Genomic DNA, 14,987 nt, shown 5'->3' with positions numbered 1-14,987 from the left:
AAGGGTTGTGTTTTTCTTTCCAAGGTGAGTTCATTATTGGACGTGTGATCAAGGCAATGAATAATAATTGGCACCCAGAATGCTTCCGTTGTGAGCTCTGTGATGTGGCACTTGCCGACCTAGGCTTCGTAAAAAATGCTGGCAGGTAAGAGAGAGCAGAGCCACAGGGGCTTAGCCCGGTACATTGTGGATGTGGGAGCAGGAGGTCTGTTAGCGCAATAAAACAAAAACACAGAGGCAGGTAAAGAATAGAAAGGCACAGAATAAGCCCTGAGTAGGACTAAGTTGTTGGAAAGTGAGAGATGGGTAGAGAAAGGGCAATGGACAGGACACTGACTATCAAGGACATATGGGTAGAGGAGGGGCCTGAAGGCGGAATGCCAGTAGATTGCCAGGATTTGAGTGAATGGGCAGGAGGCTGTGTGAAGAGGAAAGGATTCCAGGCGTGGTGCTGGCTTGCATGTGAGAGAGAAAGGGGCATGAGAGACTGAGGGGGAGCCTCTGTTAATAAAAAGACCATCTCCTCACTGATCCTTTTAAACTATTTATTTTATGTATGTATAATAGGTCTGAACAAGTCCAAAAAGTTTTTTGTTTTAAAAAAATTAATGACAAAAATAATACAAAGAGGACATGAAACTTGTACAAAAGCACATCCTGGTAAGAAGAGAGACAGACGGTTTGACAGATAGCTTTGAATTCTGAAGCACAGTGGATTAACTTCAAACTGTTATACCTCTGTCCAGCAGGGGTTGGGAGAGTCATTGAGTTGATGTTTCTACCCGCTGACGTGATCAACGTGGGAAAAGGAAAGAGGATTATTTGCTTCACCCTGTCCACCAGGGAACCTTCCATAATTACTTCCTGTTCAAGTAATCCTCCGTATAACACCAGTCTCTAGGCATCCAGAATTACAGTTAATGGATTTTCCTTTTGGCTTCTTGGCTTATGTCTCTAATTGGCCAGTGCCTTTGAGCAGGCTGGGTACCAGCTGGGAAAGCAGTCAGGATTCCAGAAACTTAACCAAGATAAAAAGTTATTTGATTTCATAATTTAGGATCTAAACTCTTGGAGACATCGAGAGCTCCTTCCCAAGGGCATGAGTAGAATATGTAAATAAGATTGATCTATCATATGGCTTTCTATTGTACTCATCACTGCTGTACCTAAGCATTTCAGAGGCAAATATGATTGGCTTAGCAAGGTTCCTAGTGGACACAAAGGGTTCTTCTGCTCTTCTCCTTTTATAGCATGGGATTTCTCCTACCTCCCCTGCTTGTTTTAATACCCAAATATGTTCCATTGGGTGCAACATTTATCAGTGAGGGTAGTTAAGCTAAACTAGGTTAGTGATCATATTTAGCAAATGAAATGTTTTTCAGACTAATCAAAACACTCTGAAAGAGCTTTAAGGCTTTCCCCAAGAAGACTGGGTTTCACACTTTCAACACATCTACTTTTCATCTTCTTGGTTTTTTCTTACAGGGATTCAGTTGTAGGGTTCAGCATTTATAAACCAATGGAAGATATTCCCTTTACTGATTTTTTTTTATGAGACTTCTTTCCATTCCCTTTTATTTTAGCCTGACATTATTAAGGTGATTGATAATTCAAACAGGACTACACCCCAAGGCTTGTTCAGAAAATGCTGCCTGTAACTGAAGGCAGCTCCTAGGGCCTTAGACCACAAACCCAAGGACAGGTTGAAATATTAGCATGATGTTTACTGCTCATTCCCAAATCCTGGGCATAGACAAGAGGCCTGTGGCGATAATAACTTGACATCCCTCGGGAATCAGGATGTCTTCCATTTATTCCAGCCACAGGTTTCCCTTTCCCCCTATTCAACAGGAATACGATATCCCCCCAACTCTCTGAAAATATTCACAATAGATCCAGAGACACTACTGTTCTCCTCTGATACCCCAGGACTGAATCATTTTGGCTGGCACAACATAGTATTTCAAGGGAGGGTGTGCATGTTGGGCAAGAGGCAATCAGCCATTGAATCTAAACATACGTCTACACTACCCACCGGATTGGTGGGTAGCGATCAATCTATTGGGGATTGATTTATTGTGTGTAGTGTAGATGTGATGAATCAGTCCCCGATCGCTCTCCCATCTACTGCTGAACTCCAGCAGTGCGAGAGGCAGAAGCAAAGTTGACAGGGAGCCGCGGCCGTTGATCCTGTGCCGCGAGGACACGAAGTATGTAATTTTAATTCAATCTAAGATATGTCGACTTCAGCTACGCTATTCTCATAGCTGAAGTTGCGTATCTTAGATCGAATCTCCCCTCTCTCCCCGCCCCAGTGTAGACCAGGCCTTAGTCCTTGAATTCCAGTTGTTCTGTTTCTCAGGGTGGCCAACATTTGCTTGAATGAGCCTTGAGTATAAAACTCTTAGATGGAGAAATCATGGATTGATTACATTCTTGTTTCCTTCCCCCATCCCTAAATATTCAGGCCTCAGCTTCAGGATTGGGCAACAGATGCTGCTGCTGTTGCATTCATGTTCAGATGTCTTGTGATTTACTGAGGTTACAATCTGTCTTCTGGCGGAGATGAGCCATTTCTGGTTGTAGCTGCATAGAATAACTGAACTCTCCTCCCTGATATTGCAGGAATGATACTGACTCTGGGGATAACATCTTTGTCCTTGGGGTCACTTGCCTTTACTCTCTAGAGAGTCTCTTGGCTGTGTTGTGCCCGGAAGTGACAACAAATATGATCACTTGCTCAGAATTCAGATTTAGCACTCAGTGAGCTCTCATTTGTCTTCCCTTCATAACTTGGAGGCATCATTGCAGCTCTTTTGCCACAAAACAAGCTGCACAAGGCCTCACGGAACTTCTCAGCCACAAAGAAATACATCACTGGGTCAAGGGCGCCATTCAGGCTGGTAAGGCAGGAAGTGATGCGGTTACTGAGTGCCAGGACTCGCTTGGTTTCACAGGAAGTCTTGGTGCCATCATAATGGAGAACGTAAATGTAGCGATTGATGTGATAGGGTACGAAGCAGACCAGAAAGATCATGAGAACAACTATGATCATCTTGATGGCTTTTTCCTTCAGGTGCTTCTCAACTCTGTTCCCACTCCTCAGGCTACGAATAATCAGTAAGTAGCAGGTTACTGTAGTAATAAATGGAAAGGTGAATGCCACTGCCAAGGACACGAGAGCATGGCGTGATGCCTTCTCTCTGTAGAGCTGTAGGCAGACAGTCGTGTTGTTCATCTCAGCTGTCTGCACACTGACCAACAGAGGCGTCATTGCAACAGCAACTATAACCCAAAGAAAGGCACATGCCAAATGGGCGTAAAGTGACCTGCGGAGTTTAATGGACTTCACAGGGTGCACAATGGCTAGGAAGCGGTCAATGCTGATGCACATGAGGAAGTAGATACTGGCATACATATTGAGATAAAAAAGGAAGCCAATGAGTCTACATGGGATCTCGCCAAATGGCCAGTGATTGCCAGAAAAGTGATATACTAGCCGGGTGGGTAGAACCAGCACAAAAAACAGGTCAGCCACAGCAAGATGCATCAGGAAAATATTGTCTGGAGTGCCTGACTTTTGGTCCCGGATGAAGAGCCAAAGAGCCAAGGTATTGCCAAAAAAAGCCAGGATGAAATCCAGGAGATAAAAAGTGGCAAAAAGGATGTTCTCTGTATGAGTCTCTTTGCCACATTGTTCAGAAGTTTCCAGGGAGGAGTTGAGGAATAGGCTTGAAGGATCTGCTGGACCATTCATTCCTCACTACAGCTCTGGAGCACCAGCCAGGGACCTGAAAAAAATCAAGAAAACAGATCTTACAAAGAACCTTGGTAAAGGTCAGACCGCATGGAAATCAGTCAAAATGTCTCCTGCTTGCTGAGAGAAGTAATTAAAAGGACACTGCCCAATTTTTATAAACTCAGAGTCTGACCTACTTCAGAATTATAAACCCCTCCCTCTCAGTTGGATTTTCCAGACCTTTCCTGTCATTTGAAGAAAATATTGTAACGCAATCAACTGGCTGTACATTTATCTCCAAGATGTTCTGAGACTTAGTAAGTGATAAAGGTGCTAGACACCCTTGTACCAGGTTAACAGAAAAGTTGAAATAGGCACTATACATTCAGAGAGCGACTGACTTTTGGCATGGTGCCAAAATATTGGTACTACTTGTCCTAGGATTTAAAGAGCTCGTGTGACACAGGGCCAGAAAGGGTTAAGCAACTTGCAGAATAAATTAGCCAAATTGAGCCTTTAAAGACATATTAGAGGAGTATATAAATGGTAATTAGGGCTGTTCATTAGCAATAGCTAACATAGCCCTGTTAAATAGACTAGAGCTTTGACATGCAAACCTGTGTTGTTAGAGAATTAGAGGTAGTACTAATTGTATGTGTTTACCATATATACTCATTCATAAGCCAAATATTTTTGGTAAAAAAGTGACGCATCAAAGAGTGGGCGTTGGCTTATAAATGGGTCTACACCAAAATTTGATGATTTTAAACTCTATGGAATCATTGAATTGAATATCTAATATATTGTCGTTTTGTTTACCTGGAGCGTCTGCAGGCATGGAGCCCTTCAGCTCCCTGTGGCCGCGGTTCACTGTTCCCAGCCAGTCGGAGCTGCCAGAGCTCCCATTGGCTGGGAACGGCAAACTGTGGCCACTGGGAGCTGAGGGGCTCTGTGCCTCTGAACGCTCCAGGTAAACCAAAAACCCAGGTCCACTAATGGCTTACCCTAATGGGCCAGGAGTCAAAGTTTGCCAACCCCTGAAATATAGGGTTGGTTTATGAAAGAGTGATACAGTTTTTGCTATTTTTACCTATCCATCTTGGGGGGTCAGCTTATAAATGAACGGGCTAATGAACGAGTATATATGGTACTTATATCTTGTTAGATGTTAACCATATAAATAGATGAATCCTGTCTATTGATTCAGAGATCAAAAGGGAATATTAACATTTAAATGAAACTTGGGTGTAGTAATTTCATTGTCTGTACTTCTCTTTGAAGTTTGTATAAATTATCGATGAACTACTTAATGGATAAATATCTTGTACTAATTAATTACTAGTAATGCTTAGGAAATAGAAGGTTACTTCAAAAGCCTATTGTTCATCCAAGGACTGTGTGCTGTCAAGAGGCTGCAAAAATCTCTATTAAAAACGCTTGGGACCTCAGATCTGCTTAAGCTTCATAGGGAAGGTTGAGTCGCAAGATTGTGGTCTTCAGTGCCATTCTGGATAGCCCTGTTATTAGATATGGACATTGGACTGTAACCTAATGAAGTGATTCTGGAAAGGACGCTTTGCAACTCTAAGCTCACCATCTGTACTATAAAACTGACCTAAGAACGCTCTTCATACCTGTATGTATAATGATCTTTTAACCAATACGCTCTCTCTTCTTTTTTTAATAAATCTTAGTTTAGTTAATAATAATTGGCTGTAAGTGTGTATTTGGGTAAGATCTGAAATATTCATTAACCTGGGAGGTAATATATCCGATCCTTTGGGATTGGTAGAACTTTTTATATGATGAACAAGATTTTTAGTAATCCTCATCATATTTGGCTTGCCTGTCTGGGAGAAGACTGGGTTGCTTTAAGGGAACTGTGTTTTTGGCTTCTGAGTAACCAATAAGGTATTATAGAAGCTGTTTTGTTTCTGGCTTGGTGGATCTAAGTACTGGAATAACCACCAGTTTTGGAGATTCTGCCCTTCTTTACAGTTTGCCCTATTTGAGCAATCTCAGCATGGCACCCCGGGACTAGAGTCGCAGCTCCTTATACAGAAACTTCACTGGAGACATAAGTATCCTGTTTTTAAAAAAAAAAACAAAAAACCTGTGAGAGTATCTGGCTTATTGCTGGAGAGAATGGGGAGGGGAGAGTTCATATATCCATCTCTGGTAGAAATGTCTCTAAGTGCATGGTTCCTGGGAACAGGTGCCAGGAATTTAATTTAATTTTTTTTTTAACCAGAAAATCCCCAGAGTTGGTTTTGTTACTGGGCTGGGATTCAGAAGAAAGTTCTTCCAAACAGTGCAGTGGCTTCTGCCTCAATTGATTCAGACAGTGAAACACTATTGACTTGCTTTGGGAAAGAGCACTGGACTTCCCTGGCTGTTAGGAGGGGAATTTCTCTGCTACTGTGTTCATTTTTCAGTCCCTGCATGTTCCTCTTCCTTGAAAGCTCCAGTAACTATATCTGCTGCAACTGACCCTGTAGCTTTCTCAACCAGCAACATAGTGAAATTGACCTTATTCTTGTCACTCTCACTGCTGCCCACAGCAGAGGGGCATAATGACCAGACTTTCATGGACACTTACCCAGAGCTTTTCTATGATATGGAACAGATCTTGAATTAAAATCTGTAACTCTTACTTTGGCTTTGAGTCTTTTGTATTATTCCGCTCCTCACCTGCTCCCTAGTCTATAAAATGAAAATATGAAAAAACTGTGAGCTGGATCCCTTCCTCAACTACATCTGTACATGGAGTTGAGTCTGTTGTACATCTCCCACTGTCCCTGTGGGATGTGGGGAGGGGAGGGTGGTCAGAGATGTCTGCAGCACCATCCCCTTGTCCATGGGACCCACTGAGAGTGCTTCACTGGGACACAGCAAAGACAGTGGAAGCATTCCCCTATCAAAGGAAAACCTGCAGGGGTTGATGCCATGATCCACTATATGGAAACTCCTTTGAGGTGTCAGCTTGGGCTCACAAGATCAGTAGCTACTCTTGAAAATGTAGGCTAATGTATTTTGGGATATACAGGGCAGCAGCCAGCAAAGGGACAAAGTGAATGTCAGTATGATTCACCTGCTGCTGTATTAACTGGGGTATGGGGGAGATTCACTTGAGACTAAGGGACATCATGGAGGTACATGGGCTCTGTGTAGAACCCAAAAATCTGTGTTCAGACCACCTACATGCTAACCCACATGCGCAATTGAATGATCTGTTGGAAACTGAGAGAAAACTTTTGGGAATTTTCTTCCTCCACAACAATCCCAGGGATCATGGCATCAACCCCTGTAGGTTTTTCTTTGATAGGGGAACCTATTAGCACCTGCAACATTTTTACCAAAACCATATTAAACTCTTGTACTTAGCTAGTTGAAGACTTATGTAAAACTTGATTATTCCTACTTGTTTGCTTAAAATGGGGATCAAGTATCCAGTTTTCCTCCTTTTATTTAAAAATAAAAGGCTCTAGTATTCTGTCATACTGGTCCAGATTCTGAATTGGAAAAGGGAGTGTTTAACGCCATTGCACTGCTACTGCTGTGGTATTTGACCAGTAGTACAGGATACTATAGTATATTTGTATAAGGGGAAGCAGTAAAGGAAGCTGAAGAAGTCGGAGGGAGAGGCTGCTGGGATAGATGGAGGAAATATTAGGCAGGAAAGGAAGCCCACAAGGGGAGCAGGAGTGGTCTGGGATGTATTGGATATTACAGAGGCAGTGGGAAGTGGAATTGAGTCTGAAAAATATCTGGAAAAGAAGAGTGTTTTCTTTAAGTTATGATCGCACAAGTCAAGGAGAATGTCTGTTTGGTGTAGGAGTTTGGCTTTTCTCCAGGTAACCCCTGTCTGTGCAAAGCGGCCACTCTTTACTTTCACATCATTGCTGTTAATTAAGATATGTAAATAGATGCTTCCTCCTTTCTGATCAGCCAGTTCCCCCTTACCCTAGTTAACAAACCATTGTGATGTTTGCTGATGTTATCGAAGATGCCTCTGGCAAAAACCTTGCAGCATCCTGAAATTATACAGCAGTAGACGAGTGACTGCAGCAGAGGGTAATGCCCCATCTTCCCTCAGAGCTATGATTATTGCTCAGAAACATTTAAGAGGTGAAATTTCTGGTGAAGAATAGTCCAGTAATACAGACACTGGAAGCAGTCCCAAGAAAACACTTGTCTTTCAGATAGGTGGATAGAAGTGGGCATACTCTGAACCAGACTTCTTCCACTGCCAAGCTGGTTGACAGACAGGAAGGATGAAGATCAATATAAGTGAGAATGGATAGAATTAAGAAATAGAAATTCTCCCATCTGGCCACAGGGGTCCCTCTTTTTCTGTGTTGAAATGCTGTGCAGCTGAGCTGTGAAGTTTGGAGATTTAGGACCGCAGGATCCTTTGTGTGCCAACCAGCTGTGTGCTTGTTCCTGTTTATTACTGAAAGAATAAAAATGAGAGTATGAGGACAGCCTGCATCAGTGCTTGAGCGGAACACTGATCCTTGGACCACATTTTTCAAAGCACAGCATATTCTATAACAGTGGACATGCATATTTGCCCCACATTTACATGTGCAAAATGGAGACTTGTTGATAAATGCAAAGTAATGCACATTAGCAAATATAATCCCAACTATATTAGGTGTTACCACTCAAGAAAGAGGTATTGGAGTCATTGTGGATAGTTCTCCAAAAACATCCACTCAATGTGCAGCAGCAGTCAAAAAAGCGAACAGAATGTTGGTCATTAAGAAAGAGATAGATAATAATATATCATATTGCCTCTATATAAATCCATGATGCGTCCACATCTTGAATACTGTGTGCAGATGTGGTCACCCCATCTCAAAAAAGATATATTGGAATTGGAAAAGGTTCCGAAAAGAGCAACAAAAATGATCAGAGGTATGGAATGGCTTTCATATGAGGAGAGATTAATAAGACTGGGGACTTTTCAGCTTGGAAAAGAGACGACTAAGGGGGGATATGATTGAGGTCTATAAAATCATGACTGGTGTGGAGAAAATAAATAAGGAAGCATTATTTACTCCTCATAACACAAGAACTAGGGGTCACCAAATGAAATTAATAGGCAGCAGGTTTAAAATGAATAAAATGAAGTATTTTTTCACATGACACACAATCAGCCTCTGGAACTCTTTGCCGGAGGATGTTATGAAGGCCAAGACTGTAACAGTTCAAAAAAGAATTAGATAAGTTCATGGAGGACAGGTCCATCAATGGCTATTAGCCAGGATGGGCAGGGATGGTGTCCTAGCCTCTGTTTGCCAGAAGCTAGGAATGAGTGACAGGGAAAGGTTCACTTGATGATTACCTGTTCTCTTCATTCCTTCTGGGGCACCTGGCATTGGCCACTGTCGGAAGACAGGATACTGGGCTAGATAGACCTTCGGGGTTATAGGGATAGCTCAGTGGTTTGAGCATTGGCCTGCTAAACCCAGGGTTGTGAGTTCAATCTTTGAGGGGGCTGCTTAGGGATCTGGGGCAAAAATCAGTACTTGGTCCTGCTAGTGAAGGCAGGGAGCTGGACTGGATGACCTTTCAAGGTCCCTTCCAGTCCTAGGAGATTGGTATATCTCCAATTATTAGTATGGCCATTCTTATGTCCTTACAAGACTTACCTCTTTGTGTACATGCTTCCCAGGTGTGCACATACAAAGATAGTGTTTGTGGAGTGTGCACATTTTTGCTAGTGTTACTTTGGAAAAAACCTTGTGAGTTTAGTCCCTAAATGAAAGTGGTATTGGAAGCTAAAAGACTTGTTATCCTTATTTTTTCTATTTTACACCAAAGGAGGAGGAAACCTTACCCCTTTAATGGCTATTGAAGACAGGGCACATCCACATTAATACTCATGGTGTGATTATTTGAATTTACACTCTTTGTGCTGCCACTCCATTTATTTAAATAATCCCATCCACAAACAAATATGTAAGGAGGCATGATCCTGCATAGCAACAGTTAGATTAGACTGTGGTTAGCCATTAGTTTTATATTCAGTTATAACACAGGCAAGGCATGTTAGTCTTGTTTCTTTTTGCTGGAAGGATTTTACCTCTGTTTGCTGTAACTTTGAACCTAAAGCTGGGGGGTGGGGGCCTCTTGTCTATAGGAATCTGATTACCCTGTAAAGCATTTTCCATTCTGATTTTACAGAGATAATTTTTACCTTTTCCTTCTTTAATTAAAAGCTTTCTTTTTAAGAACCTGATTGATTTTTCCTTGTTTTAAGATCCAAGGGGACTGGATTTGGACTCACCAGGGACTGGTGGGAGAAAGGAGGGGGATGGTAAATTTCTCCTTGTTTTAAGATCCAAGGGGTTTGGATCTGTGTTCACCAGGGAATTGGTAAAGTCCCTCAAGGCAACCTCAAGGCAACCCTCAAGGGAAGGGACGAAGTTTTGTGGGGACAGAGTGTGCCCCAGACACTGGAATTCTGGGTGGTGGCAGTGTATACCAGATCTAAGCTAGTAATTAAGCTTAGAAGTGTCCATGCAGGTCCCCACGTTTGTACCCTAAAGTTCAGAGTGGGGAAAGAAACCTTGACATGTTGAGAAAACAAACATAAGACTAACACGCCTTGCCTGGCTAATTACTTAAAAGTTTGAAACATGAGAGACTGATTCAGAAAGATTTGGAGAGCCTAAATTGATGTCCCATCCCTCTCAGTCCCGAGAGCGAACAACCAACAAAACAAAAAGCACAAACAAAGACTTCCTTCCGCCAAGAAAGTATCTTGTCCTCCTATTGGTGCTCTGGTCAGGTGTCAGCCAGGTTTACTGAGCTTCTTAACCCTTTACAGGTAATAGAGACATTAACCCTTAATTATCTGTTTATGACAGAGGTGCATTTATCATGTTCTTAAAATTCTCTGTGGTGGTCAGATTCTGTTAGAACTGACTTCCTGTGGTGCATCTGGGGTTTGAGATCAGTTTTCTGTCAGTATCTGACATAGACTAGCAAAGACACCAGTGATGAAATCCCAGCTCTGTTGAAGTCAATGGTAAAACTCATTTGACTTCAGTGATGCCAGGATTTCACCACAGGACTGCAGTGGTTGAGTGAGGAATATCAAGAAGTCCAGTAGGGTAGTCACAGGGAGGAGAAACATCTTGGGGATTAGGGCTGCAGGAGCTGATTAAATGTTGATGGATCTAGCTCACATACGTTCTTATCTGTCAAAAGTCAGTATTGTTATGGGAGGAAGCTGCTGTTACATATGTTACCCTGTGAGAGCCTCTCTTTTTCTTTCTTTGTCAGAAGGTGTGAAGAAAATAAATGGCTCTTTTTACTGTGATACAGCAAGGCCAGAGGGCAGCAAGAGAGTGATAGAGGGGAGTTATGTAAGCCCAAGCATGATTAGAGCCTTATTGCCTGTAGAGGGAGGAGAGGCTGCTACAGTTTAATTAGAGCACCTGAAGCCAGTTAAGCCAATTAGAGCACCTGCTTCAATCAGACAGTTGGAGGAGTTGAAGCAGAGTGGTTTGGTGTTGGAGCAGAGAGCAGTTCGGAGGGAAGCAGAGGAGAGCTTGAAAAAGTGCTGTGGTGGGCCAGAAGACCACGACCCCAGGTAAAGGGAAACACGGCTTGTACAGAGCAGAGGGACTCCATAGACACAAAGGTTTGGGAGAAACCTTGCCTAAGCAGAGAGAGGGCAGGAAGCCCCACAAAATGAAGGGCTGGAGAGAGAAGTAGCCCAGGGGAAGGAATCGCTAGTTCAAGTAATTTGCCCTATCCTTAAGGCCCCTGGGCTGGGACCTGGAGTAGAGGGCAGGCCCGGGTCCCTCCCTCTCTACTCCCTCTCTCTGGGATACTAATGGGATAGTTAATACCTCAGCTCAGGGGTGAGAAATGGCCCCTGAACACCCCCACAAGAAGAGAAAATGCGTGACCCATCATAGTAGTGCCGGCAATTCGCTACATTACAAAACCCTCAAATGATCCTCTGAGTTTTAACTCATGCTGTTTTAACATTCTTTAATTTTTGTAGCCATTAGTGTTGATTGTTGACTTGAAAATGAAGGTGTCCTTGGCATTTGAGTAGCTCAGGAGAAGTTTATGTATCACTAGAATTAATTGCTGCACTGGCTTTGAGAATTGAAATGCTAATTTAAAAAATGTGCGGCTTTAAATGTTCTTAGCACAATAACACTAGAGCTGTGGAAAACCAGTGATGGCTTTACTCTGTGCTTCTGTTAATAACACATGAAGAAGGTTTAGCAAATTATTACAATTTTTTTTTAAAAATCTGATTAAAAATAAACATGCACATTTTTGTATTAGGCTTTTATTTATTTTTGTTCTGTTGTGGTACACTGCAGAATAACTCTGTAATCTCTAATAAACTTGTCACTGTAGCATGTACAAATGCTTTTGCTTGAAGCTAATTAGGAATCTTATCTCCTTTTTAAAATTATCTAGTATCCGGGGCTTGTTCTACAGCGCAAGAGGTTCTGAATCTGTAGGCAGAAGAATTCTTTAGTTGTCTGGTTCCCAAACCCAGAATTCCACTTGACTTGCGCTGCTGGGGTAGTGTGAGTATTTAGTGATTTACAGATTGCTGAATAGAGCTCTATTCTGGTGTTAGCCATTATTGCAAGCCTCCCATAGCTGATTTATAAGCAGGGATGTAGTTAGTCATTTAGAATGTGTGCATACAGCTATATTTTATGGCCCTCCCCCTCTCTCACACCCACACTACATTGGTACTCTCTTGGATAGTTGTAATAGTTTATACAATGATACTACTGTTCCAACGGGTGCTCTTCCTATTTGTTAATAAAAACTTGATGAAAAATAAGCAAAACTTTCTAGTTCATCTTAAATAAGAAATCAAGCTAGCTTGGTTTTTGCTACAATCTAAGTGCTTCTCAGCTAGAAGCGCATGATGAGTTCTCTGATGGACTTCACAGTTTTCTGCTCTTCTCTAATTCTTTTGATTAAAGGTGGTTCTGCCTGGGGAATGATCTGTTTTGTTTTAAATAATCAGTGCTGATGATGGTGGAAATGCTTTGCCAAGCAGGAAGATCTTGCATCTTTCCCAGAAAATCGTTTAACACTGGTGAAACTCCCTCCAGAGCTGACATCCATCTGGCTGAGAATACTCGGTTGCCCATGGGAAATTAATAATGTAATGAGGTGACATTGGTGGTGTATGCCTGTCTGTACTGAAATTCTTTGTGGACTTTATTTGTTCAACAACTCATACACTATGTGTATTAGCCACTCTGTACATCTCCCACCACCCTCGCTGACTTGACTACAACAGGGTAAAGCCACCAGGAAAGTGCCTCCATTATTCTACCAGCCAAAGCCAGTTCTCTTACCTCTTGATGACACAGTCCTACCGGTGAAGGGCAAAGTCCTTCTAGAGTAAATTTCTGGGAGCTCCTTCTGATACCAGCAAATCAAGGGGAAGCGTCAAAGCTGAAAGCCATCTGATGATTCAGAAAGAGCAGACCGTTTCAGACTTAGTGAGGGTGGAAGAGAGAGTCCCTCTATATAGAGTCCTGCTAGCTCTGATAATGCATTATCAGCTCACACAAAAGAGGAGAGGAGATGGCACACTTGCAAAGAAAGGCAGTTTTCATTCCAGCTGAAGCCTTGGAAGGGGTGAACCGCTGCTGCTGCTCTTATATTTTTGAATATTTCAGTGTTTGTCCTGCTTCTTAAAGTCTCTCTGAACCCCCTAGTCTTTTACACTGACTCTTTGGAGTTCTGTGATTATTTTAGAGGGTTGGAAAGGGGTATTGTGCTGGGGGGCGGGGGAGTCTGGTATTAATAGACACAACAGGACACTTGAGAATGGGATAATTCCATGATGGTGGGAGTGGGGGTGAGAGAGGTGGCTGCTATGGCAACAGCTCTGCGATTCCAAGACTTCACTTTGCTTGCAATAGAGGAGGGTCTATGGGACAGCAGAGAGGGTTTGTGAATGGGGAGGGGTTGATAATGGTTTATCAGTGCAAAGGGTTGAAGGCCCCTTATTCAGCTGAATGAGAGGGTTTTTTTTCAGGACACTTGCTGCAGGGTCCCAGTGTCCTGCCCTGTATAATTAGTCCCCATTGGACAGTGCTGAATAAAATTGATGCCTTTATCCAGGGATGAGCACAGCTGCATGCTTTCTTATAATGGGGCGCTGTCTGCTTTTTGTGGGGACTGTGGCTCCGTCTGGGAGGACAGTGGTTCCAGCCCTGCAAAGAGACTATTACACAAGTGAGGACTTAAAAAGTGAGAAAATAATAATCATGCTTTCAGCTTATGCAGGTGCTTTCCATCTGAGGATCATAAATGTTTGAGGCCACACAACACCCCTGTGCCACATAGAAGTATTCTTAGCCCCATTTTACAGATGGGGAATCCTGAGGTTAAGTGGCTTGCCCAAAGTCCCACAGGAAATCCAAGAGAAAGAGCCTGGAATAGAACCCAGATCTTCTGACTCCTAGTCAGTTCGTTGTATTAGCCATGACACCACCTGTCCTTTACCATTTTTCCCTGTAGTTGATGGGCTCTTTGGGAGAATACCTTTAACTCTTAACCAGGGATGTACGTGTGACTGTAGTGAGGGGGAACTAAGCATGCTTTTGTCAGCTTGGACAATGGTGAGAAAACAGGCATAGGTTGTTTTCTCCATTTGCCTGCTATGTGTTCAATTTAGCCAAACCTCTGCACCCAGCAAACCACACTACTGCTGGGAAGACAGCAGATGGGTGAACTAAACTAAAGACCACCCCATGAGAGCTTTTAAATACTGGGCATCAAACTGGCTGATTCAGCTCCTTGTCTTTTGATTAGTCTCTGTGTAAACAGGAGCACTGAGCTTTACAGCTGTTTATCTTTTATCCCTTTTGTCACAGACTTTACTCCCAGCAATGTCAGTCGCATGCCCTGCCCGATCAGGACTTGTGCTTCTGTTGCAGTTTGAAAAGTATGAAGTGTTTGCAGCACAGAACTGCAGACTCCCTTGTTTGTCTTAAACTTAATAGGGAGCTTTTGGGTAGAAGGGCTATGATTCAAAGACTCTCTGGTTTGTCCTGGTTAGTGAGGACTAATGGATCCAACCATGGTTAGTGAGGACTAATGGATCCAACCATGATGGAGGCACTTTAGCAATGTACCTTCAAGAGGAGCACTGAGAGTGAACTCTCTTCAACAGAGCAGTCAGAGGATTGTGTGCTTAGATTTATGTAAACACAAACACATTTATAGATTT

The 14,987-nt window shown here is 42.7% G+C and overlaps 2 protein-coding genes across 6 annotated transcripts in view; one reads left to right on the top strand and one right to left on the bottom strand.

Annotated features, from left to right (window-relative positions):
- Positions 1 to 14,987, top strand: part of LIMS2 (LIM zinc finger domain containing 2) — a 54,420-nt gene that overhangs the window by 26,745 nt on the left and 12,688 nt on the right. For all 4 annotated transcript variants that reach the window (XM_050965297.1, XM_050965298.1, XM_050965299.1 and 1 more), the window contains one exon: positions 25 to 145. In XM_050965297.1, the coding sequence (XP_050821254.1) occupies positions 25 to 145 (121 nt within the window). The remainder of the gene's footprint in view (positions 1 to 24; positions 146 to 14,987) is intronic.
- GPR17 (G protein-coupled receptor 17) lies at positions 154 to 13,826 on the bottom strand. 2 transcript variants are annotated; one of them, XM_050965302.1, is made up of 2 exons: positions 13,102 to 13,813; positions 154 to 3,791 (listed from the first exon to the last, which is right to left on the bottom strand). In XM_050965302.1, the coding sequence occupies exon 2, from the start codon at positions 3,755 to 3,757 to the stop codon at positions 2,741 to 2,743; it is 1,017 nt and encodes a 338-aa protein (XP_050821259.1). In that variant the 5' UTR covers positions 3,758 to 3,791; positions 13,102 to 13,813; the 3' UTR covers positions 154 to 2,740. The 2 variants fall into 2 exon arrangements, 1 of the variants encoding a protein (XP_050821259.1); XR_007775955.1 differs by lacking the exon at positions 154 to 3,791 and adding an exon at positions 7,941 to 8,192 and having other exon boundaries at positions 13,102 to 13,826.

This window comes from Gopherus flavomarginatus, chromosome 8 (assembly GCF_025201925.1).
Source record: "Gopherus flavomarginatus isolate rGopFla2 chromosome 8, rGopFla2.mat.asm, whole genome shotgun sequence".
In the NCBI taxonomy this organism is placed as follows: Eukaryota; Metazoa; Chordata; order Testudines; family Testudinidae; genus Gopherus; species Gopherus flavomarginatus.
Note: the sequence above shows the minus strand (reverse complement) of the source record. Positions and strands in the feature narration are given on the sequence as shown.

Coding starts and splice junctions, on each gene's coding strand:
- GPR17 (XM_050965302.1), bottom strand. CDS start 3,757: ATGAATGGTCCAGCAGATCCTTCAAGCCTATTCCTCAACTCCTCCCTG.